The sequence below is a fragment of the Podarcis raffonei genome, chromosome 11 (assembly GCF_027172205.1).
Source record: "Podarcis raffonei isolate rPodRaf1 chromosome 11, rPodRaf1.pri, whole genome shotgun sequence".
Lineage (NCBI taxonomy): Eukaryota > Metazoa > Chordata > Lepidosauria > Squamata > Lacertidae > Podarcis > Podarcis raffonei.
This window is the reverse complement of record NC_070612.1, coordinates 15,142,337-15,167,437: the sequence shown is the minus strand read 5'-3', so window position 1 is coordinate 15,167,437 and position 25,101 is coordinate 15,142,337. Positions and strand designations below refer to the sequence as shown.

The 25,101-nt window shown below is 45.1% G+C and overlaps 1 protein-coding gene across 15 annotated transcripts in view; it reads right to left on the bottom strand.

The window, feature by feature from the left end:
* NEDD4L (NEDD4 like E3 ubiquitin protein ligase) overlaps nucleotides 1-25,101 on the bottom strand; it is a 249,610-nt gene that overhangs the window by 11,243 nt on the left and 213,266 nt on the right. For 9 of the 15 annotated variants that reach the window (XM_053408611.1, XM_053408599.1, XM_053408609.1 and 6 more), the window contains 8 exons: nucleotides 24,109-24,163; nucleotides 23,963-24,019; nucleotides 18,156-18,214; nucleotides 11,320-11,385; nucleotides 8,918-9,147; nucleotides 5,445-5,566; nucleotides 3,429-3,499; nucleotides 97-192 (listed from right to left, as the gene is read on the bottom strand). In XM_053408611.1, coding sequence (XP_053264586.1) covers nucleotides 97-192; nucleotides 3,429-3,499; nucleotides 5,445-5,566; nucleotides 8,918-9,147; nucleotides 11,320-11,385; nucleotides 18,156-18,214; nucleotides 23,963-24,019; nucleotides 24,109-24,163 — 756 coding nt within the window. The remainder of the gene's footprint in view (nucleotides 1-96; nucleotides 193-3,428; nucleotides 3,500-5,444; nucleotides 5,567-8,917; nucleotides 9,148-11,319; nucleotides 11,386-18,155; nucleotides 18,215-23,962; nucleotides 24,020-24,108; nucleotides 24,164-25,101) is intronic. The other 6 variants (XM_053408612.1, XM_053408614.1, XM_053408613.1 and 3 more) reach the window with 1 other exon arrangement.

Genomic DNA, 25,101 nt, shown 5'->3' with positions numbered 1-25,101 from the left:
AGGCATGCTCTTCAATGGCTTATGTGATGCTGAATACATAACACAGGCCAACATCTCAAAAGAACAAATGCAGTAACTGGAACAACTCTCACATACCTGCCCAAAGTTTTCTTCATCTATGCAAAACATGAGATCCAGCTCTGTGGGGTCGTTTTCCAGGATCCATTTCAAGGAGTTGTAATATTCACTGTCCTATAAGTAATGGTAGCGGTTCCCATTAATCATTTCCCCCCAAAAGACAGCAAAAGACTTTACAGCAATTAGTGGGTAAGAAAAATAACAAAATAAATAACTGCAGTTTCTGGAAATGTCTCACAACAAGTGAAAATATGAGTGCTGTGAATCACTGCTGGGCTTTTATTATGGCAACTGCAACTCCTGACAGACAGGATTGATAATCTGAAGCTTCCAGCATGTCTCAGCTAGCACAGAAACAGCTTTTTGATCCTATTAGTTATTCTGATACCTTGTTGTCATTTTTAAAATGTGTGTTTATTCTGCCTTGGTTTGCCATTATTCACATTGTTGTTTTTAATTTACAGCCAGCAAAGGGTTTATAGTATGGTGGGATCCAGTGGTGTCCTGTGTGTTGATGGAAAGCTCTTTGATCCAGCAGGGGTTTCCATCAGAGAACGGGGGAAGAGGCACTTTTTGCTAGATTTTGCTTCATGCAGTCGCCCGTCTCCCCCTTTTCCACCTCCAGTGGGTTAAAGGACCCTTTGGAACAGGAGAGGAAAGTGCCAGAAGGAGGGGGAAATAGGCAAAAATCGCCTCTCGTGCTGTTCCACTGATGAAAGCCTTTGCTGGATCAAAGAGCCTCCTTTCAATGCAAGGAACACAATTCAGTACAAACCTATATGAGGTAACATGACAAGAATAAAAATACTGGCATACACCACTCACTGTTTTGTTTTTGTTCTTTTGTCCTGATCCATTAATATCTGAATCAGGGGCCTTTCTGCTCTGTGCGTGCATTCTTTGGGGTTGTTGGCTGGTAATTCAGAACTACAGCCTCCCATGTTGTTTTTGCTGTGTTAGCAGCAACAAAATGACCTCCCCGGGGTGCAAGCCTGGGTAGTGTGTATGGAGGCCCTGGGCTACCCAGACGACAAGACCCCCCTCTCAACCTCTCTGATATAGTCCTAAGGAAAGCAGAGCAAGACATTTGGCACCAGTCTGACTACAGGAGTTGACAGAAAGAGGTGAACAGGAATTATTTTGGGTACGAAATGAATAACTTGGTACATTGCACCAGCCTTCTATAGGTATGTACACGTTGTCCTTAAGCATTGTATGTACAGAGATCTGGATGGTCCATCATTTCCTTTTGACCTGGATTTATGTTCCATATACCGTATTTTTCGCCCTATAGGACACACCGTCCCATAAGGCGCACCTAGTTTTTTTGGGGGGAAATAAAGGGAAAAAATTTATTTCCCCCCCAGGCGCGAGCTTCCCCCGACCCCAGCCCCCAAACAGGCAGCTCTCCGCAAGCAGCGGGAGCGCTCCTGCTGCTTGCGGAGAGGTGTGCGAAGCCTGGATGCGCTGAGCTCAGTGCGCGCAGGCTTCAGCATGTAGGCAACTCTCCGCAAGCACCGGGAGCGCTCCTGCTGCTTGTGGAGAGGTCCGCGAAGCCTGGACGCGCTGAGCTCAGCACGTGCAGGCTTCAGCATGCAGGCAACTCTCCGCAAGCAGCGGGAGCGCTCCCGCTGCTTGCGGAGAGGTCCACGAAGCCTGGATGCGCTGAGCTCAGTGCGCGCAGGCTTCAGCATGTAGGCAACTCTCCGCAAGCAGCGGGAGCCCAGCGCTGGGCTCCCGCTGCTTGCGGAGAGGTGCGCGAAGCCTGGAGAGCGAGAGGTGCGCACCGACCCCTCTCGCTCTCCAGGCTTCAGCGAAAGCCTGCATTCGCCCCATAGGACGCACACACATTTCCCCTTCATTTTTGGAGGGGAAAAAGTGCGTCCTATAGGGCGAAAAATACGGTAAATAAGGTAACTAGTTGCGCGAAAATGTGGGTGGGGAATGGCATTAGAATGCATATTGGAAGTGAGCACCACAGAGTGCACAGAGGCTGCATCCTCACTCAAGTGCGCATTCAGATAAATCCCTAAATGCACATTCACTTTGTGCCCAGTGTCAATTAATAAGCACACACAGAATCACAGAATTGTAGAGTTGGAAGGGACACCCCCCTCAAGGCTAATCTAGTCCAGCCCCCTGCAATATAGGTAAATGCAGCCGTCTCACAGGGGATCGAACCTGCAACCTTGGTGTTATCAGCAGCATGCTCTAACCACGTGGTTAGAGCTATAACCACGCTCCTAGCCTTTCACCCAAGAAGGTATGGCTTATTTATTAATTGACACATTTATATTCCAAATTTCTAGCGCAAAAGCAGCACTCTGGACAGCTTAGAAGATTAAAAAGTAGGATTTAAATCATCCCCCCAAGCTGGGTTTCCTCTCAATAATCCTATGAGGTAGGTTAAAGGTAAAGGGACCCCTGACCATTAAGTCCAGTCGTGGTCCACTCTGCGGTTGCGGCGCTCATCTCGCTTTATTGGCCGAGGGAGCCGGCATACAGCTTCCGGGTCATGTGGCCAGCATGACTAAGCCACTTCTGGCGAACCAGAGCAGCACACGGAACCACCGTTTACCTTCCCGCCGGAGCGGTACCTATTTATCTACTTGCACTTTGAAGTGCTTTCGAACTGCTAGGTTGGCAGGAGCAGGGACTGAGCAACGGAAGCTCACCCCGTTGTGGGGATTCGAACCGCCGACCTTCTTATCAGCAAGACCTAGGCTCTGTGGTTTAACCCACAGCGCCACCCGCGTCCCTATGAGGTAGGTTAGGCAGAGAAATAAGACTTCTCAGTACCACTGGGTGAGAATTTGAACCCAGGCCTCTCCATGTAGTGCAAAACCAAAGCAGAGCTGAAGCGTGTGGCTGCTTTGCCTCCCACCCTGGTCTTCCTGCTGCTTCGATGCCAATAGCAAAGTCATCGTTTGGCTTGGCATTAGGTGTGAACCAGGAATCACGATCCGTCTCGCCCAGAAAAGCCATGGGCAGTGAGCCAGGAGCAAATCTTTGCAGCGGCTTGTGGTTTCTCTGGAAAGGCTGCGGTTTTTACAGGGAGCGCTTGCACGTTCGAATGTACCGAGCAAAAAAATATTGCATAAATCTTTTCCTGTTGAATTTAATTGCATTAAAGGCTTCACATTGCTACCTTGTCAGGCAAGGGAACACCTCACTGGAGGCAGAGAAAGAACAAAAGCTAAGGAGCACATTTGTCCTGAACCTCAAAAATACTACCCTTGTGCCTCAAACTGTGAAGCTTCCAGGAAGTATTGGCATTTAATAATTTCCCCAGAGAAGCAGAAACGCACATAAATGAAAAGACTAATAAGCTTTCCAAGTGTTCTGCTTACCACAGACTCCATGTCTTTCAGGGTTATTGGCTTTCCCAGCATCATCTTGTAGAAAGGCCTAATGAAGAAACCTGAACAGGCAAAGTAACAAAGTTTAATTTAAAATGGTAGCCTCTCTCTAGAGCAATATATAAAAGAAAGGGGCGTTTTCAAATATCTAGACAAGGCAGGCATAGCAAAGCTGCCGGCGGAACTGGGGGAAAAGAGAAGCAAGACAAAAATATGACAGCAGGCTGTGGAAGGAAAAAACAACACACCCATCAGCTGAAGGGGCAGAATATTCAACACTGGACATTTTGCAGGGATTAACAACCCACTGAACAAGCCGATAACTTGAAGTGAAGCCAAGAGCTTGGTCCCTGTAATCCTTAGGTAGAATCCTGATCAAGAGTGTTGCTCTCCCCAGGGCAGTCCTGGGTGCGTGCGTGTGAATCGGAGCAGCAACAACAATTTATTATTTATACCCCGCCCATCCAGCTGGGTTTCCTCAGCCACTCTGGGCGGCTTCCAACAGAATATTAAAATACAATAGTCTATTAAACATTAAAAGCTTTCCTAAACAGGGCTGCCTTCAGGTGTCTTCTAAAAGTCTGGTCGTTGTTTTAATCTTTGACATCTGGTGGGAGGGTGTTCCACAGGGCGGGTGCCACTACCGAGAAGGCCCTCTGCCTGGTTTCCTGTAACTTGGCTTCTCGCAGTGAGGGAACCGCCAGAAGGCCCTCGGCACTGGACCTCAGTGTCTGGGCTGAACGATGGGGGTGGAGGCGCTCCTTCAGGTATACTGGACCCTGGGCACTGCACTTTGGGGGTCCCTGTGTCTTAACGTGGCAACAGCAGCAGCCTGCTCCCTGGGAGGGGGTCCCAAATGGCAAACAATAGCCATGTGGGAAGGAAGCCCTTTTGCATCTCTGGAGAAGGCAGGTGGGAGGAGGGGCAGGGCCCCATGGCCGCAAGCCCAAAGCTCGCAAGCGCCGCTGCACAGGGGAAGGAGAAGATGGAGACTGGTGGAACAGAGAGTCACTAAACCTACATAACTTACACAGCTCTTCAGAAAGCAAAGTTAAAACGTCGGTTTATATCCTAGCGATGTTTTGCATAACTGCCGCTTTGCTTTAGCCTGCAGTGAGTAAGCACTTTCGTTCCTTGATCTAAGATGTTGGATTAAAGTTTTTGGGTGTAAACGTGCATGTTTGAGTGATTTCGCCATTCGATACATGAAATGCTACATTCAGGGGTTAAGAACAGGGGTCAGCAAACTTTTTCAGTAGGGGGCTGGTCCACTGTCCCTCAGACCTTGTGGGGGGCCGGACTATATTTTGGGAAAATAAATGAATGAATGAATTCCTATGCCCCACAAATAACCCAGAGATGCATTTTAAATAAAAGGACACATTCTACTCATGTAAAAACACGCTGATTCCCAGACCATCCGCGGGTCGGATCTAGAAGGTGATTGGGCCGGATCCAGCCTAGTTTGCCTACTGATGGGTTAAGAAGATCGTTGTGGAGCTGTAAACTGCTCTTTGTGCACCATCTCAGTAAGCCGTATTTTGGCTTATTAAGAGGTGCAAAAAAGACCGATGGCAGTTTCCAAAGGGGAAAGGTACATAAGGTTACACCCAACTGCAGGTTTTTAGTTTCCCTTGCTGAGACCTGCACTACCCCTGTGAAAGCAGCTGTGGAACAGGAGAAATTTAGCTTGATTTGTTATCAGCTGTGCTGCAGAAATAAACAACAGATTTTTAAAAGGTGACACCATTTTGGTATGGCGTTTTACACAGCTGCTGCTTTTGCAGCGCTACCTTAATAAATTCTTTGCTTTTCCCAAGGTGTTTATATGGAGGAGAAGATATTGCTACTCAGCAGAACCTCTGAACTATTTACATCACTCATTTTATTTTGCTCCATGAAAAAGCCAGTGTTAAGCAGAATGGCCATAAAACAGCGAGAGGGCATTATAGCATTTAATCCATGTTATGAATTACTTCTACAGTCACAATCTTGTATATTACTCACCATCTAAAAGCTTCCCATGAAACACTGCCAGCCCAGCAACTCGTCCAATAAAGGTGAAGTAAGACAAATGGTCTTCATTACAAAGACCTGAATTAGGATTGATCTGCAGAGTATAGTTGTCCCTTAATTTAAAAAAGAAGAAGAAAAAGAAAAAGAAAAGGATATAAGAAATTGGCATCACATCTGGCTGGCTTTCGCTTTTTGCCAAGCGGCACAATATTCCTTCAGAGATGTAGCTTATTTGATACACACACCGGGAACATGCAAGCTATTCAAATACTTGCTCCCATATCAAGCTAACAGACAGGAGCATTGTGTGACACCTTAAAGACCAACTGGTTTATTGTGTGTGCAGTCACTTTCCTGCTGCAAATGAGATAAACAAGCAAGATCCCGCTGCTATGTGCAGTAACTGTACTGATATTTTATACATGTTGAGTTTTCTTTATGTTACTGTAGGCTATGCATTCTTGCATTTCAGGGTCTTTTCAGCCTCTTCCCCCCCTCTCCCTGTGCGTACACACTTCATGCGTTTGATGAAGTAGGCAGAAGTCCATAGAAACTTATGGCGCACAAGTTAATGGTTAATCCTCTTTGAGTTTGCTGCAGCAGATTGACCCGGCTATCCCAGCATGAACTGGGAATATTTCCATTATTCACCTCCAGAGAAGGTGTGTATATTACTTTTCTGCCCGAGGGCCACACTGAAAGCTGACCACCCCTCTGAAGGCTACGCGAGGCAGGAGTAGCGAGCGTGGCCAAAATGACCCCTCCACACACAGTCACTGCCTGCAGAAACCCACAGCGCTTTTTCTCTCCCCCCATAACAGCGCTGAGCTAGGAGAAGAGCACTGCTGTGAGATGGAAGAGCCAGGGGAGAAAGACCCCTTCTGAACTAGAAAAACAGGCCCTTCTCTGCCTGGTGCAATAAAACCTTAAGACCTCCTGCATCTCTTAAGACCTTGTAAAAGCACTGCTATTTCTAAGGGAAGGTTTCCGTGAAGAAACAGGGTCAGTGGTGCTAAACGAGGAAAATAGTTTGTACCATTGCTGGTTCCCTTTCTAACCATTTCTGAAGCCCTGGCCTCATTTGGTGCCCACAGCCAGCGAAAGGAAATCAGTGTGATAAATACAGACACTCCTATTAATCCATTGTCTCAGTGTATTGAACCCATAAAGGGAAGTGATACAGGTATTGGCACCCTGCATGGCAAGTGTTTTCTGCAATCAATTATTCCATCTTTTAAGCAACCTTTTTAGAGTTAACTGTAAGGTGGGACATGGAATTAACTGACCTAGAATGGTTTAGAATGTGTGAAACCAAAGAGAGGGAGCAATTATAATTAAGGTTCCTTCATATTACCTTTGGTATAGGGAAGTTAACAATTGACATAAATGTGAATCACTCCTGTTTTTAATGCCATGATGTTATCGATACGTCTTTTTACAGCACTGCTACCTGAGATCCTGTGAACTGCAGATGCCAACAACTGAATGAGGGACCTTCTGCAAGCCAAGCATGCTTCCATCCTTCAGTTATGACCATTCCTCTTTCTCTGGCTACTTAGCTAAGCAAGGCCTTGTAAATGTCCAGGTATCATCTCAGGATATGAACGTAGTTTTTATGGTTCTATCTTTACATTTGGTTTTTTATTTTTTGTCTCATGAGTGGGGAAGAGTTATAAAAGGAATGAATACTGAAGGTCTTCAATCAGGCATTCGGCCGATTCATATTCTATGTATTTGTGGGAGGGGAATTACTGTCCCGTTTTTATTATGTACAGTGGTGCCTCGCAAGACGGAAAACCCGCTAGACGAAAGGGTTTTCCGTTTTGGAGGTGCTTCGCAAAACAAATTTCCTATGGGCTTGCTTCGCAAGACGAAAACGTCTTGCGAGTTCCTGCAGGGTTTTTTTCCTCCCCCCCCTTTCCTCCCCCCCTTTTCCCCAAGCCGCTAAGCCGCTTAACAGCTGATCCGCTAAGCCGCTTATCAGCTGATCGCTAAGCCGCTTATCAGCTGATCCGCTAAGCCGCTTAACAGCTGATCCGCTAAACCGCTTAACAGCTGATCCGCTAAGCCGCTTATCAGCTGATCCGCTAAGCCCACTAAGCCGCTAATAGCGCTAATCCGCTAATGGGCTTGCTTCGCAAGATGAAAAAACCGCAAGACGAAGAGACTCGCGGAACGGATTCTTTTCGTCTTGCGAGGCACCACTGTATTTTGTATTCTCATTTTGTATTTTTCTGTTGTGAACTGCGCTGGGATTGTTGGGTGAAGGGCGATGTACAAATTCAACAAACTAACAACAACAATAAAGGTATAGATGGGTGGAACAGAAAAAACAGCCATTGGGTGAAAATGCAAATATGAATAGCACCAAATCAAATGCTGGCTGAACCACTGGTCTCAGCTCTCCACACCCACAAGTTGTCTTTTAATTATTTTTAAAAAATGTATTTATCCATTCATTTATCAGCTGCTTCCAATTATTATTATTATTATTATTATTATTATTATTATTATTAGAAAATCCATTCCAATAAGTGGAAGGGAATATCTTTTTGTAACATTGCAAGAGGATAACTATAAACAGTACCGCAAACTTGCAAACACTCCCTACCCCTCTTGATTTTGGAGAGAAACACTGGGATGTTTTGTTCTACACCAGGTCTCTGCCTTCTCCCCTAAACTGTGTTTTAACACTTGGCTTCCATCCCCAGGTGTCACTTTAGAATTGTTTGATCATCTAGCACAGGCATCCCCAAACTCAGCCCTCCATATGCTTTGGGACTACAACTCCCATCATCCCTAGCTAACAGGACCAGGGATGATGGAGATTGTAGTCCCAAAATATCTGAAGAGCCAAGTTTGGGGGTGCCTGATCTAGCAGTAGCAACTCATGGCGACTCTCAGCTTAGGCTTGGGTTACATTCCGTGAGCAGCGCATAAAGCCAAAATCCCATGTAGTCTAAAAACATTGGGCTCAATGGCAGATTGGATTCTGAAAGTCTTTTTTCTCCAGACACCCGCCCCTTTCTGCCCCCTTTTAATTTTTAAACTTCTTTTTGCCAAGTGCATAAAGCTGAATGCACACAAGATAAATGCACACAGGATGCAGGTTATCTGTACAAAGTGAGGTCCAGTGCAAGGAGCCAACCCCCATTAATTCTGTGTGGCTGGGAAGGAAAATCTTTCCAGCAAATTGAAATCAGGCTACTTAATTTACCCAGGCAAGGAAAAGCAGCAGAAGTCAAGGGAGATCGATCATGTGCAGCAATCTTTGGTAAAGTGAACTGCTCAAAGTATAGTACAATACATCTTCATATTCAGCTCAATAACCAAATTATTTTTGAACAAAAACAAAAATGCACATTGAAAGACAGAAAAGATAAACCAAACTCCCTGGCAGGTCTTCGAGTGTATTGAATTATAAGACAACAAAAGGGAAAACACTTTGTATATGATGAACTTACGTTGCTGAATATTCAAAGAGGCCATAATACGGATTGAACATTTCTTTGGACAAGAGGAAGAACCATTCTCTGGCCACACCGCCATAGTCAAGGCCCTTTTCCGACTCAAACTCTATCCAGAGCCTGGCTTTCAACACATCTGGTCTCTTCACCGACATGATTCTTCTATACGATTCTTCAAAAATGTTATTTCTGTGGAGTTTCATCTCAAATCTGTTTGGTATATCGGCCTTTGGGGAGAGAAACGTATTTCAGTCACTGGGCTGAATGCATTTAACTTATCATTCCCTGCTTGTATCATTAAGAGGAGATAAAACACTTAAGAGCGTAAAATCGGACACAACGTCCTCTTCTATGATATATGGTGGCCAAACGCAGCCCATTTAGAGGTGGTTTGAAAACACATTGATAATATAGTCCTTTGATATAATATTGACTGGGAAAAGTGTAAGGAATGAAAAGAAGTATTTTTATAGGTTCCAGGGATCTTTTGCTGAAAATTGGGAACAGGATTAGCTTTGAGCAACAAGGATAGTTCGATCCACAATGCTAAATGTTGTACAATTCACACAATTTGAGCTAAAATGGTATTTCAGTGTGCACCTACTCTGATTCCCTGCACTAGATGGGGCCAAAGATTCTGGGTGAGACCCACTGAGTAACGTAAGCCCACTGATATCTTAGTATGCTTTTGTTTATTAGTTTATTTCCATTTATTAAATTTATATACTTCCCTTCATCACAAGATTTCGGTGGGGTGGGGGGTTCACATATAGCTATCACCTGCTGTATGTAAACATGTCCTGGAAATGTGCATCTAATATTCTAAAAGTCCCTCAGCTACATCATTATCACATTTTTAAAAATTGGTAATATGTTAACCTTAAGCACTGATTTCGATGGAGGTCTAACTTCCAACCAATTTATGTAAGTTGCCTTGAGTCCCAGACTGGGAAAGAGCCAGGATAAATATAAATATAAATAATAGGCAAAATCCCATTTAAAGTTCTGCTACAAACAACAGATCTTAAATGTAAAGGTAAAGGGACCCCTGACCATTAGGTCCAGTCGTGGCCGACTCTGGGGTTGCGGCGCTCATCTCGCTTTAGTGGCCGAGGAAGCCGGCGTACAGCTTCCAAGTCATGTGGCCAGCATGACTAAGCCGCTTCTGGAGAACCAGAGCAGCGCACGGAAACGCCATTTACCTTCCCGCTGGAGTGGTACCCATTTATCTACTTGTAATTTGACATGCTTTCGAACTGCTAGGTTGGCAGGAGCAGGGACCGAGCAACGGGAGCTCACCCTGTCACAGGGATTCGAACCACTGACCTTCTGATTGGCAAATCCTAGGCTCTGTGGTTTAACCCAAAGCGCCACCCGCGCCTCATATCTTAAATGTAGTTAACATTTAGAAGAAGAAGAAGAAGAAGAAGAGTTTGGATTTGATATCCCGCCTTTCACTCCCCTTAAGGAGTCTCAAAGCGGCCAACATTCTCCTTTCCCTTCCTCCCCCACAACAAGCACTCTGTGAGGTGAGTGGGGCTGAGAGACTTCACAGAAGTGTGACTGGCCCAAGGTCACCCAGCAGCTGCATGTGGAGGAGCGGAGACGCGAACCCGGTTCCCCAGATTATGAGACTACCGCTCTTAACCACTACACCACACTGGCTGGACTATTTGGACTACAGTTTATCTACCTTACCCAATGATTCTGTGGAGGCTCATAAGCTCAGGTGTGCATCTCTCTCCAGTTCAGAAACCATCCCCATTCATTTCAATGGAAGGGGAAACTACTTCACACAGGTACATGCAGAGCTATAGACTCCACTTTAAGAAAACTTGGAAATCTAATTGCACAGTTGCGGGGCTGGATCAGGACCAGCATCTTGAGAATGCTAATTGTTAGGCAATGCCTCCAGGGTTGGCCCCTCCCATTTTGCCACCGGAGGCGAAAAGCGAAAGTGCCCTGCCCCCCCAAAGCCATGCTTATGGGGGATGCATGGGTCTGCTTGAGGATTGGGAAGGGCTGAAGAATACCCTTTATCTTCATTTTTTGCCCTTTACCTTCCCCTCCACATCTTAGAGAACAATTAAAAATGGTGGAGAGATCAGAACCCTCCACCCTACCCAGTCCTTTTTGGAAACAGGACCCTTTGCCATGATTGAACAATTGAAAGGGCAAGTTTGCAAGATAAGCACTGGGATATTGCTGGAAAGAGAGGACTGTGTGTGAAGTCCAGCACCCTCTCAGCCATCACTGCCTGGGTCCTTCCAGCCCCTGCACACCACATCACGCATCATCAACCCCCCTCAAAAAATAATAATATTCAAGTTGTTACCCCTGGTTCCTTCCAACTCCACACTTCTATGATTCTGAAGACTATCAGCTCCAACCATACTTACTGGTTTCTTTAACTTCTTCCTGAAGTAGTCGTACTTCTGCTTAAATTCTCTGGAATAAGGAACAGCCTGGGAAAAAAGGCAAGTGCTATATGTTAGCAAGAAGCATCAACGGAAGATGTTCCCTTGCACTTTGCTTCCACCTCCTTCCTTTGCCCCTTCTATATCATGCCCTGTACAATTCATTCACCCCAAAGCTAGCCAACAACTATGGCTTCTCTTCAAGCAGCCCCTGATCATGGTGGTTATTGCTTCTATCTCATTATTCCTGCAAGGAATGCAGAGCGACATGCGAGGCTCTCCATCCACCCAAATTTTATCCTCACGAGGATCCTGTGAGATCGATCACTCTGAGAGACAGTGGCTGAGTGGGGATTTTTGTCTTGGAACTTCCTCTGTAGTGGGCTAGACTTGGGATCCAAGTCATTACTCCAAAATAATGGGACTTCTCTGGCTGGCCATATAGTCAAGAATGGAAATTGTGGTCAAAAAAAGAGGTGTCAGGAACTGGAGTCCTACTGAATTCAACTAGACGCTTCCTAGAATATGTGTTTGCGATTACAACCTTAGGACATTCCAGACATTTGAAGGAATATGCATCTATTTTTAAACCATTGGCCTGTTTGGGCCTTTCCCACAGATTCTCTCTTGCCACCCCATTATAAATACAGTGGTACCTCGGTTTAAGAACAGCCCTGTTTACGAACTATTCGGTTTACGAACTCCGCAAAATTGGAAGTAGTGTCCTGGTTTGTGAACTTTACCTCAGTCTAAGAATGGAAGTCGAATGGTGGAAGGGCACTGGTGGCAGGAGACCTCATTAGGGAAAGTGCGCCTCGGTTTAAGAACGGTTTCAGTTTAAGAACGGACTTCCGGAACAAATTAAGTTAGTAAACTGAGGTACCACTGTATTCCAAATCCCAATTTTTCTAATGCCAAAATAATCGGTCTTATTTATCAGGCATGCCAAATTAAGAAATATAGTTAAGTGCTCCTTCACTCATAGCACTGGGGTGATGGTGGGTTACGAGCACATTTCCTGCTGCCTTGGAAATGCTTATTATTATTATTATTTAACAAAGATTAAAAATCATCTTGTGGACTAGGAAAAGAGTTTTATCGGATTGGGGAAGGAAAAGCTGGCCTGACATCGATCCAGAAGAACAGAAGGAAGCACAGATGAACAAGGCTCCTTCCAGGCCTGCTGAAGCTGGAAGCATTCATCTGCTTGCTAACGCAGTTTTCTCAGGAGACGAAACGCTTTTTGGAAGGGGAAGTTTACTCACCAAAGCGCCACACTCTACAATCCGGCATTTTAAAAGAGAAATGCCAGGTCCCCAAATATAAAATGAATATCGACAAAGGATATTCACGTGGATAAGATGGCTGTACGGTCGCCAAGTTAAAATTTCTCCTCAGGGAACTGAAATAATATTTTTTACCACAGGTATGAAATTTACGGCATGTAATGCCTTAAGAGAGAATATTATGAAAATGATTTACAGGTGGTACATGACACCAGTCAAGCTTGCAAAAATCTATCATTTGCCCGATAATAAATGTTGGAAATGTAAAGAAACTGAAGGTACATTCTTTCACCTTTGGTGGACGTGCCCAAGGATTAAGGCTTTCTGGGAGATGATATATAATGAAATAAAAAAGGTATTTAAATATACCTTCCTGAAGAAACCAGAGGCCTTCCTCTTGGGCAAAGTCGGCCAATTGGTGCCAAAGAAGGATAGAACTTTTTTTATGTATGCAACAACAGCAGCAAGAATACTCATCGCAAAGTATTGGAAGACACAAGATTTACCCACTCTGGAAGAATGGCAGACGAAGGTGATAGACTATATGGAATTGGCAGAAATGACTGGCAGAATCCGAGACCAGGGAGAAGAGTCGGTGGATGAAGATTGGAAGAAATTTAAAGACTACTTGCAGAAATACTGTAAAATTACTGAATGTTAAAATGATGTTGGATTGAAAATAAGTGGTATTGGCTACAAGTTTAAAAAAGAACATGCAAATATGGATGGATAATGGATGAAAATATACAGTTATAATAAGCTAAGATATAGAGTAAAGATAAATGAAAGAGGGTAAGGATTTGCTGAAATGTTTTTGTAAATGGGAATACAAAAAGGGAGGTGTGAGGAGGTCAAGGAAACAAGTAAATGAGCCCAAAGATATTGAAAAATGGATATATTTTCTTTTTAAATTTCTTTTCCCCCCCAGCTATTTGCTTTTTGTATTTTGTATCTTTTTTATTCTTTTGTTTTTCTATGTGTGTTTTTTAGTTTGTTAATCTTTGCTATAATTCTCTCTATTTTGCAAACCTGTGTTTTCTTTTTGTAAAACTACAATAAATATCTTTATAAAAAAAATGAAATAATATTTTTTAAAATCAGGAGACGGATTGGTTTTCTTGGGGAAGGAATTAAGACATTCTTGAACTCTACAAAGAAGCCATAGTGTGATAAGATGCCAAGAGGAAGTTGGCTCCTTCAGATTTTGTGAGTTTGAATTACAGCAAATGTTGGAAGTTCTCCACTGTCATAACTTTGACTGTTTTCTTTTATGCCTGATTTGAAACTGTATCCTGACACCGTGCCATCAGTAAACCTGTTCCAGTTACACACATTTGTTGACCTGATCATCATCATCCTCATCCAACATTTATGTGGTACCAAAATAATCACATACATTGTCTCGGCAACTGTCTCAACCAGCCTGTCAGCGGCACCCAAGAAAAATTGCTTCTAGGCATAACCCCCTCTTCCCAACCCTTGAAGCATTCCTTGTCTGTTTTTTAAAAACTGTTTTAGGTTGACTCTGAAAGATGGGAGGATGTTGTTGTTATTATTTAAATCCCGGTCTTCAGCCCAAAGGCCCAAGATATAATGAACAGCACATTACAACAAAATATACAGTAGAGTACAATTAAACACCATAAATCAATCAGAAAGCAAGACAATATAGAGAAGCATAATCATAACGGAAAAGGGCCAAAACAAAATCTTAGAATCATAGAATCATAGAGTTGGAATAGACCACAAGGGCCATCGAGTCCAACCCCCTGCCAAGCAGGAAACACCATCAGAGCACTCCTGACATATGGTTGTCAAGCCTCTGCTTAAAGACCTCCAAAGAAGGAGACTCCACCACACTCCTTGGCAGCAAATTCCACTGTTGAACAGCTCTTACTGTCAGGAAGTTCTTCCTAATGTTTAGGTGGAATCTTCTTTCCTGCAGTTTGGATCCATTGCTCCGTGTCCACTTCTCTGGAGCAGCAGAAAACAACCTTTCTCCCTCCTCTATATGACATCCTTTTATATATTTGAACATGGCTATCATATCACCCCTTAACCTCCTCTTCTCCAGGCTAAACATGCCCAGCTCCCTTAGCCGTTCCTCATAAGGCATCGTTTCCAGGCCTTTGACCATTTTGGTTGCCCTCCTCTGGACACGTTCCAGTTTGTCAGTGTCCTTCTTGAACTGTGGTGCCCAGAACTGGACACAGTACTCCAGGTGAGGTCTGACCAGAGCAGAATACAGTGGCACTATTACTTCCCTTGATCTAGATGCTATACTCCTATTGATGCAGCCCAGAATTGCATTGGCTTTTTTAGCTGCCGCGTCACACTGTTGGCTCATGTCAAGTTTGTGGTCCACCAAGACTCCTAGATCCTTTTCACATGTACTGCTCTCAAGCCAGGTGTCACCCATCTTGTATTTGTGCCTCTCATTTTTTTTGCCCAAGTGCAATACAGTGGTGCCTCGCAAGACGAAATTAATTCGTTCCACAAGTTTTTTCTTCTTGCGAGTTTTTCGTCTTGCGAAGCACGGTTTCCCATAGGAATGCATTGAAAATCAATCAATGCGTTCCTATGGAAACCGCCTTCAGACCAGGTCCGGGGACAGTCTGTCCCCCGACCTCTTCTGAAGGCTGGGGGGGGGGGGAACAAGGGCTTTTCTTCCCACCGCAGCGTGCTTCCCTGCTATCCCGGACCGCTTTTAAAATGCTGGCGGTGGGGAGCAAAGCCTTTCGGCCCCCGCCGGCCTTCCTGGACCTCTTCTGAAGGCCGGAGGGGGGCGAAAGGCTTTGCTCCCCACTGCCAGCATTTAAAAGAGGTCCCCGGAGATTTCCCTATGGGCTTTCTTCTTGCGAAGCAAGCCCATAGGGAAATTCGTCTGGCGGAACAACTCAAAAACGGAAAACTCTTTCGTCTTGCGAGTTTTTCGTTTTGCGAGGCGTTCGTCTTGCGAGGCACCACTGTACTTTACATTTCTCCCTGTTAAAGTTCATCTTGTTTGTTTTGGCCCAGTTCTCTAATCTGTCAAGGTCGTTTTGAAGTGTGATCCTGTCCTCTGGGGTGTTAGCCACCCCTCCCAGTTTGGTGTCATCTGCAAATTTGATCAGGATGCCCTTGAGTCCATCATCCAAGTCGTTGATAAAGATGTTGAATAAGACCGGGCGCAAGACAGAACCCTGTGGCACCCCACTAGTCACTCTTCTAATCTTCCTGAGCTAATGGCTGCTCTCACCAATCCCACATCCCATATACACAGGGACTAGAAACCTGAACAGAAAATAATGCTTTAAAAAAGCTTGCCCAGCTGGAGGTATTAAGGGTCCTCTTGCCCACACAATCATTCTAACAATTTAGGGGTTCAAGACAAGCAACTGATTAACTGCCAAAGAGCATTTGTTTTGAAAAAAGAAAAACTACGATTACTTACAAGATTAACAGTTGCCACAAATTGAAAAAATCCACCACCCTGACTCATGCTTTCTAGACAATTGCACTCCCCCCCCCAAAAAAAAGCTTGGGATAACAAACCAGTTTTCTTGGTTTAAGCTCTGCAAGCTTCTGACTGCTGGATTTGTTATATATAGTTAGGCATGGCAGTGCAATCTATCTGTATACTCTTATTAGAAGCAGATAGATCCTGCTGGGATATCATCTGGTCGTGTTATATACTCTCTCTCTCCCTCAAGAAACAAAGAACAAAGACTGTAGGGAGCACATGATTGCAGTTAGAATAAAATAAACAGAAGGTTCAGTCCACTTTTACAGACATCTGTTACTGAGGATTCTTTCCAGCTCGTGTAGCCTGAGGATCTGAGCACTTGCAAACTGGATCCTTGGCTCTTCATGTTATTAAAATCAGGCAGAGTTGGGTTTTCCATCCAGACCTCAGAGGCTGCCAATGCATCTCAATGCATCTTTGAGTGCAAGCTTGTTCCCAGTTGGCCACTGTTCGAAAAGCCAAGTTCCACTCTGCTTTAACAGGCAAAGGAGAAAGCTCTCCTTTGATGGAGGTATTTAAGCAGAGGCTAGACACCTGTCACAGACAGAGTGGTTGCACCCTGCATTGTCGGCTCCTACATTAAGTGGGAAGATCGCCACCAGAGTCCTTTTTCAACTCTATAGTTCTGTTGTTGTTTAGTCATTTAGTCATGTCCGACTCTTTGTGACCCCATGGACCAGAGCACGCCAGGCACTCCTGTCTTCCACTGCCTCCTGCAGTTTGGTCAGACTCATGTTTGTAGCTTCGTGAACACTGTCCAACCATCTCGTCCTCTGTTGTCCCCTTCTCCTTGTGCCCTCCATCTTTCCCAACATCAGGGTCTTTTCCAGGGAGTCTTCTCTTCTCATGTATTGGAGCCTCAGCTTCAGGATCTGTCCTTCCAGGGAGCACTCAGGGCTGATTTCCTTCAGAATGGATAGGTTTGATCTTCTTGCAGTCCATGGGACTCTCAAGAGTCTCCTCCAGCACCATAATTCAAAAGCATCAATTCTTCGGCGATCAGCCTTCTTTATGGTCCAGCTCTCACTTCCATACATCACTACTGGGAAAACCAAAGCTTTAACTATACGGACCTTTGTTGGCAAGGTGATGTCTCTGCTTTTTTCTATAGTTCGAGTTTGGATAATTTTCACCCAGTATCTAAACTACCTCTTTCTGAGGAAGGGATTGGAGAAGGTGGCTGTTCTCTCATGTCTATAGGCAGTCTTGGATAATACCATTTATTGGATGCGTTCCAGTCTAGTTTGATTTTGAGTCACTCTTACACTAGGGAATGAATAGGCAAAATACAACCCTGTTTGATACCACCTACTATGGTACCTGTGCCTCCTCTCTGGGCTGGAGGCATAGTGTTATGATGGAAATGGTCCTTTCTGGGGGGAATGGGCTTCACAACATGGTGCTGGGGGGCTTTTTGCTCCATTTCATGGCCAATGGGATGCCTCAAGTTTCCATCTTGTCCTCCATGCTTCTAAGTATCTGTATTAAATTGCTGCAAGGAGTCAGTTGGTCATTTCATCTGGAGTGCCACCAGTATGCAGTTGACACGCACAGCACCACCTCTCTTTTTCATCTGCTAACCCCCAAGGTGGCTTTGGAAACTCCAGGACGAATTTAATGGCAATTGCTCTATCGGTGCAAGCTTTGCAGCTTGCCAGATGGAACAATTCTCCCTCTACTCCCCACCCCATCCCACTATTCTGGGGGGAACTCCCAACACCCTTAAAAGCCAATTGCAGGTAGCACAGAGGGCACTGGAGAAGTGGAAGAAAAGGCTTGTTGCACTAGCAGAATTGCTTGTGTGTAGTGGAATCGAGCCCCCTGAATAGGCATTGATATGATTGATATGATTGGCTGATGAACAGATGATGAAAAAGAAGCCAAGAGCCGATAATGAGAAAAGTGGGTGGTCAGTTTTCCTTCAAAGCAAGCAGGACTATTTTGCTCACAATGATCCTCAGGGTGACAGCTGCCAATCACAGATGCCTCAACTCAAATTTATACAAAACTCTCCATTCAATACTTACTGGACCAGTAATAGCAGGATTCTGCAGTCTGGGGTCTTCCCACTGGGTAATTTTATTATCTGTAAGTTAACAAGAGAAACCGCAACATGAGTTCTCTTCCAGAATTCTTTTTACATCCAAACTGAGATTTAAAACAACAACAAAACATTCCTCTTCTTGCCTATCTCTTTATAACTACATTCTGCAGTGTTAGGGGGGGAATTATGTACACCCCATCCATTAAATCCCCCATCACAACTGTTTAGTGGGAAACATCCATTCAAAAATGCAACTACCATCTATAATCTAGCACTTCATTAGTTAACAGACTTTATAGTATCACATATACAAATTATAAACCCCTCTTTCCAGGGATTTATAATTTGTCTTCCGCTCAGATTAGATATGCAAAAATGCAGACTAATGAACTGCTGCAAACACCTGACTAAATTTACAATGCAAATGGATTCTATGTTTCTCTGAGGATGACTTATTTAAAAACTACTTCCGGGATAGACACTAGGGCTATCCCACTAGCTCATAAATGTCAGGACGGAACGGCTGGAATGAAATGCTAGAGGGAAAGAGAGGGATGGGTAAAGCCCTAGAGAAGGGAGGAGGTTAGAAATTAAACCTGTTTACAGTGGTGCCTCGCAAGACGAAAATAATCCGTTCCGCGAGTCTCTTCGTCTAGCGTTTTTTTCGTCTTGCGAAGCAACCCTATTAGCGGCTTAGCGCTATTAGCGGTTTAGCGACTATTAAAGGCTTAGCGGCTATTAGCGGCTAAAAGGCTATTAGCGGCTTAGCGGCTATTAGCGGCTTAGAAAAAGAGGGGGGAAAGCGAAAAAAATCGCAAGACTCGCAAGACGTTTCCGTCTTGCAAAGCAATCTCATAGGGAAAATCGTCTTGCGAAGCGCATCGAAAAATGGAAAACCCTTTCGTCTAGCGGGTTTTTCGTCTTGCGAGGCATTCGTCTTGCGGGGCACCACTGTAATTTGTTTTGTTTGTTTGTCAAATTCAGAGTAGACTTAATTAGAACCCTTAAAAATATCAATTCAGTTATAGGTTTTTTAAAGCTGTCCTGCTGTTCCATAGGGCATGGGAGACAATCCTAGTGGAGAGAGAGAGAAAAGGAAAAAACCTGGAGCAGGCAGCTATTGGGGTATACGCACAGTTGGGGAGAAAGCTAGATGAAGACAAGAGGGCTGTATGTGTTGGGAAACAGCTTTGTGAAGAAGAAAGGCATTTCAGAACCTATGGCATAAATTATAAAGGTACCGTATTTTTCACACCATAGGACGCACTTTTTCCCCTCCAAAAATGAAGGGGAAATGTGTGTGCGTCCTATGGTGCGAATGCAGGCTTTCGCTGAAGCCTGGAGAGTGAGAGGCATCGGTGCGCACCGACCCCTCTCGCTCTCCAGGCTTCAGGAAGCTATCCGCAAGCCTTGCAAGCCCGGTGGGAGTTCCCGCGTGCTCACAAGGCTTGCGGGCAGCAGCCTGCAGCCCCGGCGAGTGTCCGCAAGCCTTGCGCGCCCGGCGGGAGGTCCCGACGGGCGCGCGAGGCTTGGGGCGGCAGCCTGTCACCCGAAGCACGGGGAGCCCTCCAGAGGGCTCCCCGTGCTTCGGGCGAGTGTCTGCAAGCCTTGCGCGCCCGGCGGGAGGTCCCGCCGAGCGCGCGAGGCTTGGGGCGGCAGCCTGTCGCCCGAAGCACGGCGAGCCCTCCGGAGGGCTCCCCGTGCTTCGGGCGAGTGTCTGCAAGCCTTGCGCGCCCGGCGGGAGGTCCCGACGGGCGCGCGAGGCTTGGGGCGGCAGCCTGTCACCCGAAGCACGGGGAGCCCTCCGGAGGGCTCTCCGTGCTTCGGGCGAGTGTCTGCAAGCCTTGCGCGCCCGGCGGGAGGTCCCGACGGGCGCGCCAGGCTTGGGGCGGCAGCCTGTCACCCGAAGCACGGGGAGCCCTCCGGAGGGCTCTCCGTGCTTCGGGCGAGTGTCTGCAAGCCTTGCGCGCCCGGCGGGAGGTCCCGACGGGCGCGCCAGGCTTGGGGCGGCAGCCTGTCACCCGAAGCACGGGGAGCCCTCCAGAGGGCTCCCCGTGCTTCGGGTGAGTGTTCGCAAGGCTTGGGGCGGCAGCCGCGGCTGGGGGGGGGGAATAATTTTTTTATATTCATTCCCCCCCCCCCAAAAAAATGAGGTGCGTCCTATGGGCCGGTATCTCCTGCTCACATGGAGAAAATTTAGGAATATGTATATATAAAATCTCTCTCTCTCAGCACAATTATATTTTGTGGTCTTTCCTGGGTCTGGAATCTGACCACTGTGTATATGAGGAACATTCCTCAACGGCCTTAGGCTCCCCAACCTGGAGGGAAAAGTGCCATTTAGGATGGTGGCAAGGTCAACTCATATGTCTGAAGTTCTCACAAGCCCATATAGACTTTAAATCAAGACTCTGAAATGCAGAGACTTCATTTATATATGGGTGCTCTCAGTGTCTAAGGTGACCGTGTCTGTTTTTTTGTTTGGGTGCGTGTCACATATTAAGACTGTGTACAGGTCTGTACAACCCTTTGGAAGGAATGTGTTTGTATGTTTTGGGGTACACCGAAACCAGGGTGCAGTGTGACGAGGCTGATTTATGTTGCAAGCCTATGTGTAAAAGAGTGGAGAAGCTTTCCTTAATATCCTTTTGCGTTCGTGAAGCAGCTTAAGGCACGAGGCCTTCTAGCCTTCCAAAGGGTGACATGAGGGTCCTAATAGGTAAAGGTAAAGGGACCCCTGACCATTAGGTCCAGTCATGACCGACTCTGGGGTTGCGGCGCTCATCTCGCTTTATTGGCCGAGGGAGCCAGCGTACAGCTTCCGGGTCATGTGGCCAGCATGACTGAGCCATTTCTGGCGAACCAGAGCAGCGCACGGAAACGCCGTTTACCTTCCCGCCAGAGCGGTACCTATTTATCTACTTGCACTTTGACGTGCTTTCGAACTGCTAGGTTGGCAGGAGCAGGGACCAAGCAACGGGAGCTCACCCCATCGCGGGGATTCAAACCGCCGACCTTCTGATGGGCAAATCCTAGGCTCTGTGGTTTAACCCACAGCGCCACCCACGTCCCTTTGAGGGTCCTAATACAAGCAAGCAATTGTAAATACTGAACTAGGGGGAAACACAGAATCATAGAATTGTAGAGTTGGAAGGGACCACAAGAGTCATCTAGTCCAACCCCCTGCAATGCAGGAATCTTTTTGTCCAACGCGGGGCTCAAACCCACGACTTTTGAGATTAAGAGTCTCATGCTCTACCAACGGAGCTAACAGTCCTGGGAATTATTTGGGGCTCTTTTAAAGTTCAAAAACTGCAGCAATAGTAGTCATAAGTAGGAAAGCATTGCCTTTGGGAACGTATTTACAAACTTGTACTATCTAACACACGTTAAGTGATAACAGAACACAAGTGCAATTTTAGGCTCTCAGAAACAATATACCCTTTGGCAGCCCACAAACACACAAAATTAGGGAGTGGGAATCATGGCAGAACTCTTAAAATAACTTGACCATAGAGCTCACTGATATGGCTTCTTTAAGCATAAATGTATGTTTTTTTAAAAAATAATAATAATAATTTTATTATTTATACCCTGCCCATCTGGCTAGGTTTCTCCAGCCACTCTGAGCGGCCCCCAACAGTAATATTTATTTATTTATTTATTTATTTATTTATTTGCAAAAGAAATCACTGCACAACGGTGTGGTTGGAAGCATACACTATACGAACACGGCAACGTTTTCTGCACTGCTTGACTTTTCAAAAACCGAGGACAGCTTTATCACAGAGAAACTGCAAATGGCTCAATTTCTGCCCTTTGCCGATTGGTAAAGTAGGCAGAGTTACTTGAAACTGTGATTTTTTTAAAAAAAGATGTATCTTGGAAGTTTGGCAGCTACAATTTTGTGGAGGGGGGGGAAGAGCCTTAAAAGTCCTTCATGGTTTCAATGAATTTGGAATTTGGAGAATAAAAGGTCATCTGTTAAGCCAGTGGTGTCCAATCTTTTTTCAAAGGGGCCAGATTTGATGAAGTGGAAAGCCGTGAGGGCCGAACAAAGTTGTTGACCTTTTTTTAGGGTTGTTGAGGGTTTTTTTAAAAGGGTTTTACCTAAATAAACTGCCACAGGGGCCGGATTAAAGCCTTTGGACGTGCCTGTGTTAAGCAGTGGCTCGTGGTATCGGGTGGGTGGGTGCCTCAGGACAAGCTATGGAGCCTGGTTCTAGCAGGAGAACTAGAACAGCCATTGGAGCCAACACTCTTGCTTCAGCCAGTACAGAACTCTCCTTCCTTGGAGGTTTTTAAGCAGAGGTTGGATGGACATCTGCCATGGACGTTTTAGCTGAGATTCTTTGCATTGCAAAGGAGTAGACGATCCTTGGGATCCCATTCCAACTCTACAAATTCTATGATTCCATGGCACAGCTGCGTATGCATGTGGCTTACTTAAGGGACCATAGGTATGAAGTAGCCTCCTAAGAACTTCCAACACCCATAAGGAATAATAGAATCATAGAACTGTAGAGCTGGAAAGGGTCATCGAATATAGCCCAGCCTCAGGCAATGCAGGAATATTATGCTCAACATGGGAGTGAGTTGGTTTTAAAGCCTTGGCGACGGCAAGTGACCATTTCATCATCCTGTACCCAGATTTTGATGCTTGGGGTACCATGTTTGTGACAGGAGAATGAAAATCTATTCCTGGGGCTGCCACAAAAAGCAGCTATTTAGGATTGAGAGTGGCAACAAATCAATGCTTAGGATGCAGCGTACCCCAAGCTTCAACACTGAAGACATATTCTACTGGAAGAGGTGGAAGATACACAGAATTAAGGGGTAACTGGCGACTTTAAGCTTCAGATTCTTAGTTAAATATGGGTGTTCTCCTCTCCCCCCACAAATGTTCTGAAAGTGTATAAATTCTATTCCTTATACTAAAGCCACGATACTACTTAAAAGCTATTCATGCACTTGCAAAATATGTAAGCTACTTTACCCAAGCAGTTTAATTGAGAATAAAAACCCGGCACCATACAACTACGGATACTTCTAGGAGTTAATTCTATGGAGTTCCAAGGAAAACATAGAACACAACAATGGCGCATTGATTTTTTTAAAAAACAAAAGTTAATTTTACAAGTTCAACACTACTTTCTTCTGTTTTCCTTTTTTTTTTAATCTCAAGAAGATATTTAATGAGCAATATGTATTCATGAAGATATAAAGAAAAGAAAAAATCACAAACACTCCCAGCCCAGCGGAAGAACAAATTATTTCTGCTGCCACTTGATAGTCAAAACACAACAAAGACCCACACACTTGTTCAGAGGTGCTGTAATAGGACAGGGTCTACAATGAAACACCATTTACACTGGAACTTCAAGGAACAGAAGTGTAGAGAGATTAACAGGGAGAGTGCAAGATTAACATGCCACAAATAGAAAATAAGGTCAGAACTGGCGTTGCCCCAAGACCTTCTTTTGAGTAATTTGTGGGGGGGAAGATTCTATTGAAAATTTCTTCCACTGCCTACATAGACAGACTCGTGGCTACATCATTATTTTTTTTCTCATCTTATTTTCTATTCCTAGAGTGTGCTTTCGTTTATTAATAAGTGCATATAAGCCATGGGAATCCATCCACAACACCAAAAAATAAAAAATAAAAATAAATCCAAAGAAGTTCAACAAAAACAACCACAAAGAAGAAATGTTAATGCTTCACAATATCAAATAGGGACAAAGCTTGATGAGCCAGTTAAAAGCAAGCTTTTGGTGAATTATACAGTACCGTAGGAAGGCACTAATTCTCGGGTATGAATGTCGCCACATATCAACACCTGGCTTCCTAAATGAAGAGTAAAATTACAAAGCTTTCACTTCAATATTGATTACCTCCCTTCATCTACTTGCCGTAGAACCTGCGTGCCTACTTACTATGGTCTATATAAAACGTTCTTCCATCCAAATGTATCCTTTCCTCCCAACCAGGCTGTAATTAAAGAACAAAAATAAACAAATAAACAAAACAACATCAGCAGGAGAATTAATATCTATTGATGTACTAATGTGCACTTATTTCAAGCAGGCAAACCTATCTTCTTCTCCCTTTAAGAACGCTCCACGTTGGTATATACAGTTGTTCTGAGGTTCGGTTTTGCATTCTGAGCCATGTACGATCCGAGGAACGCATGGCTCTCTTGCACACAATGGGTACCACCTATTCCAGGGAAGGGAACCAGATTGCGCATACCAAATGGTGATATGTGAATCTGGTTCTTTCCCATCAAACCAACGGACAGGGAGAATGTCCAAGCCAAACGGAAGCTGCTTTCGCTCCTGGAGAATGATTGGATTCTAGGTCTGGACACAGGTGTTCCCAACAACAAAGCCTCCATTGCAGTCAACATTGCCAGAGTTGAGAAAGACAGAGAGGGCATGCGCTGCAACCTGAAGGTCCCAGATTCTGCCCCTGGCTTCTCTACTCTCAGGGAGCAGGGCTCAGAAATGCTTCTGATGTGGGAGGGCTGCTTGCAGTCAGAACTGACAGTACAGTCGTACCTCAGAAGTCAAACAGAGTCCGTTCCGGAAGTCCATTTGACTTCTGAAACGTTTGACTTCTGGTTGGCTGCAGGAAGCTCCTGCAGCCAATCAGAAGCGGCGGAAGCCTCGTCGGACGTTCGGCTTCCAAAAGAACATTCGAAAACAGGAACACTCACTTCCGGTTCTCGACCGTTCAGGAGCTGGAACGTTTGACTCCCAAGGCGTTCGGGAGCCGAGGTACGACCGTATGGGGCTAAGGATAAACCCACATTCTGACTCCATGTTAAGGCAGCTTCTTAGAATAGTTTTATTCTTAGCCTTTAGAATAGGGGCACGTACAAATGGAACACAACACAGCTTTTCCCAGGAGGTAAACATAATATGTGT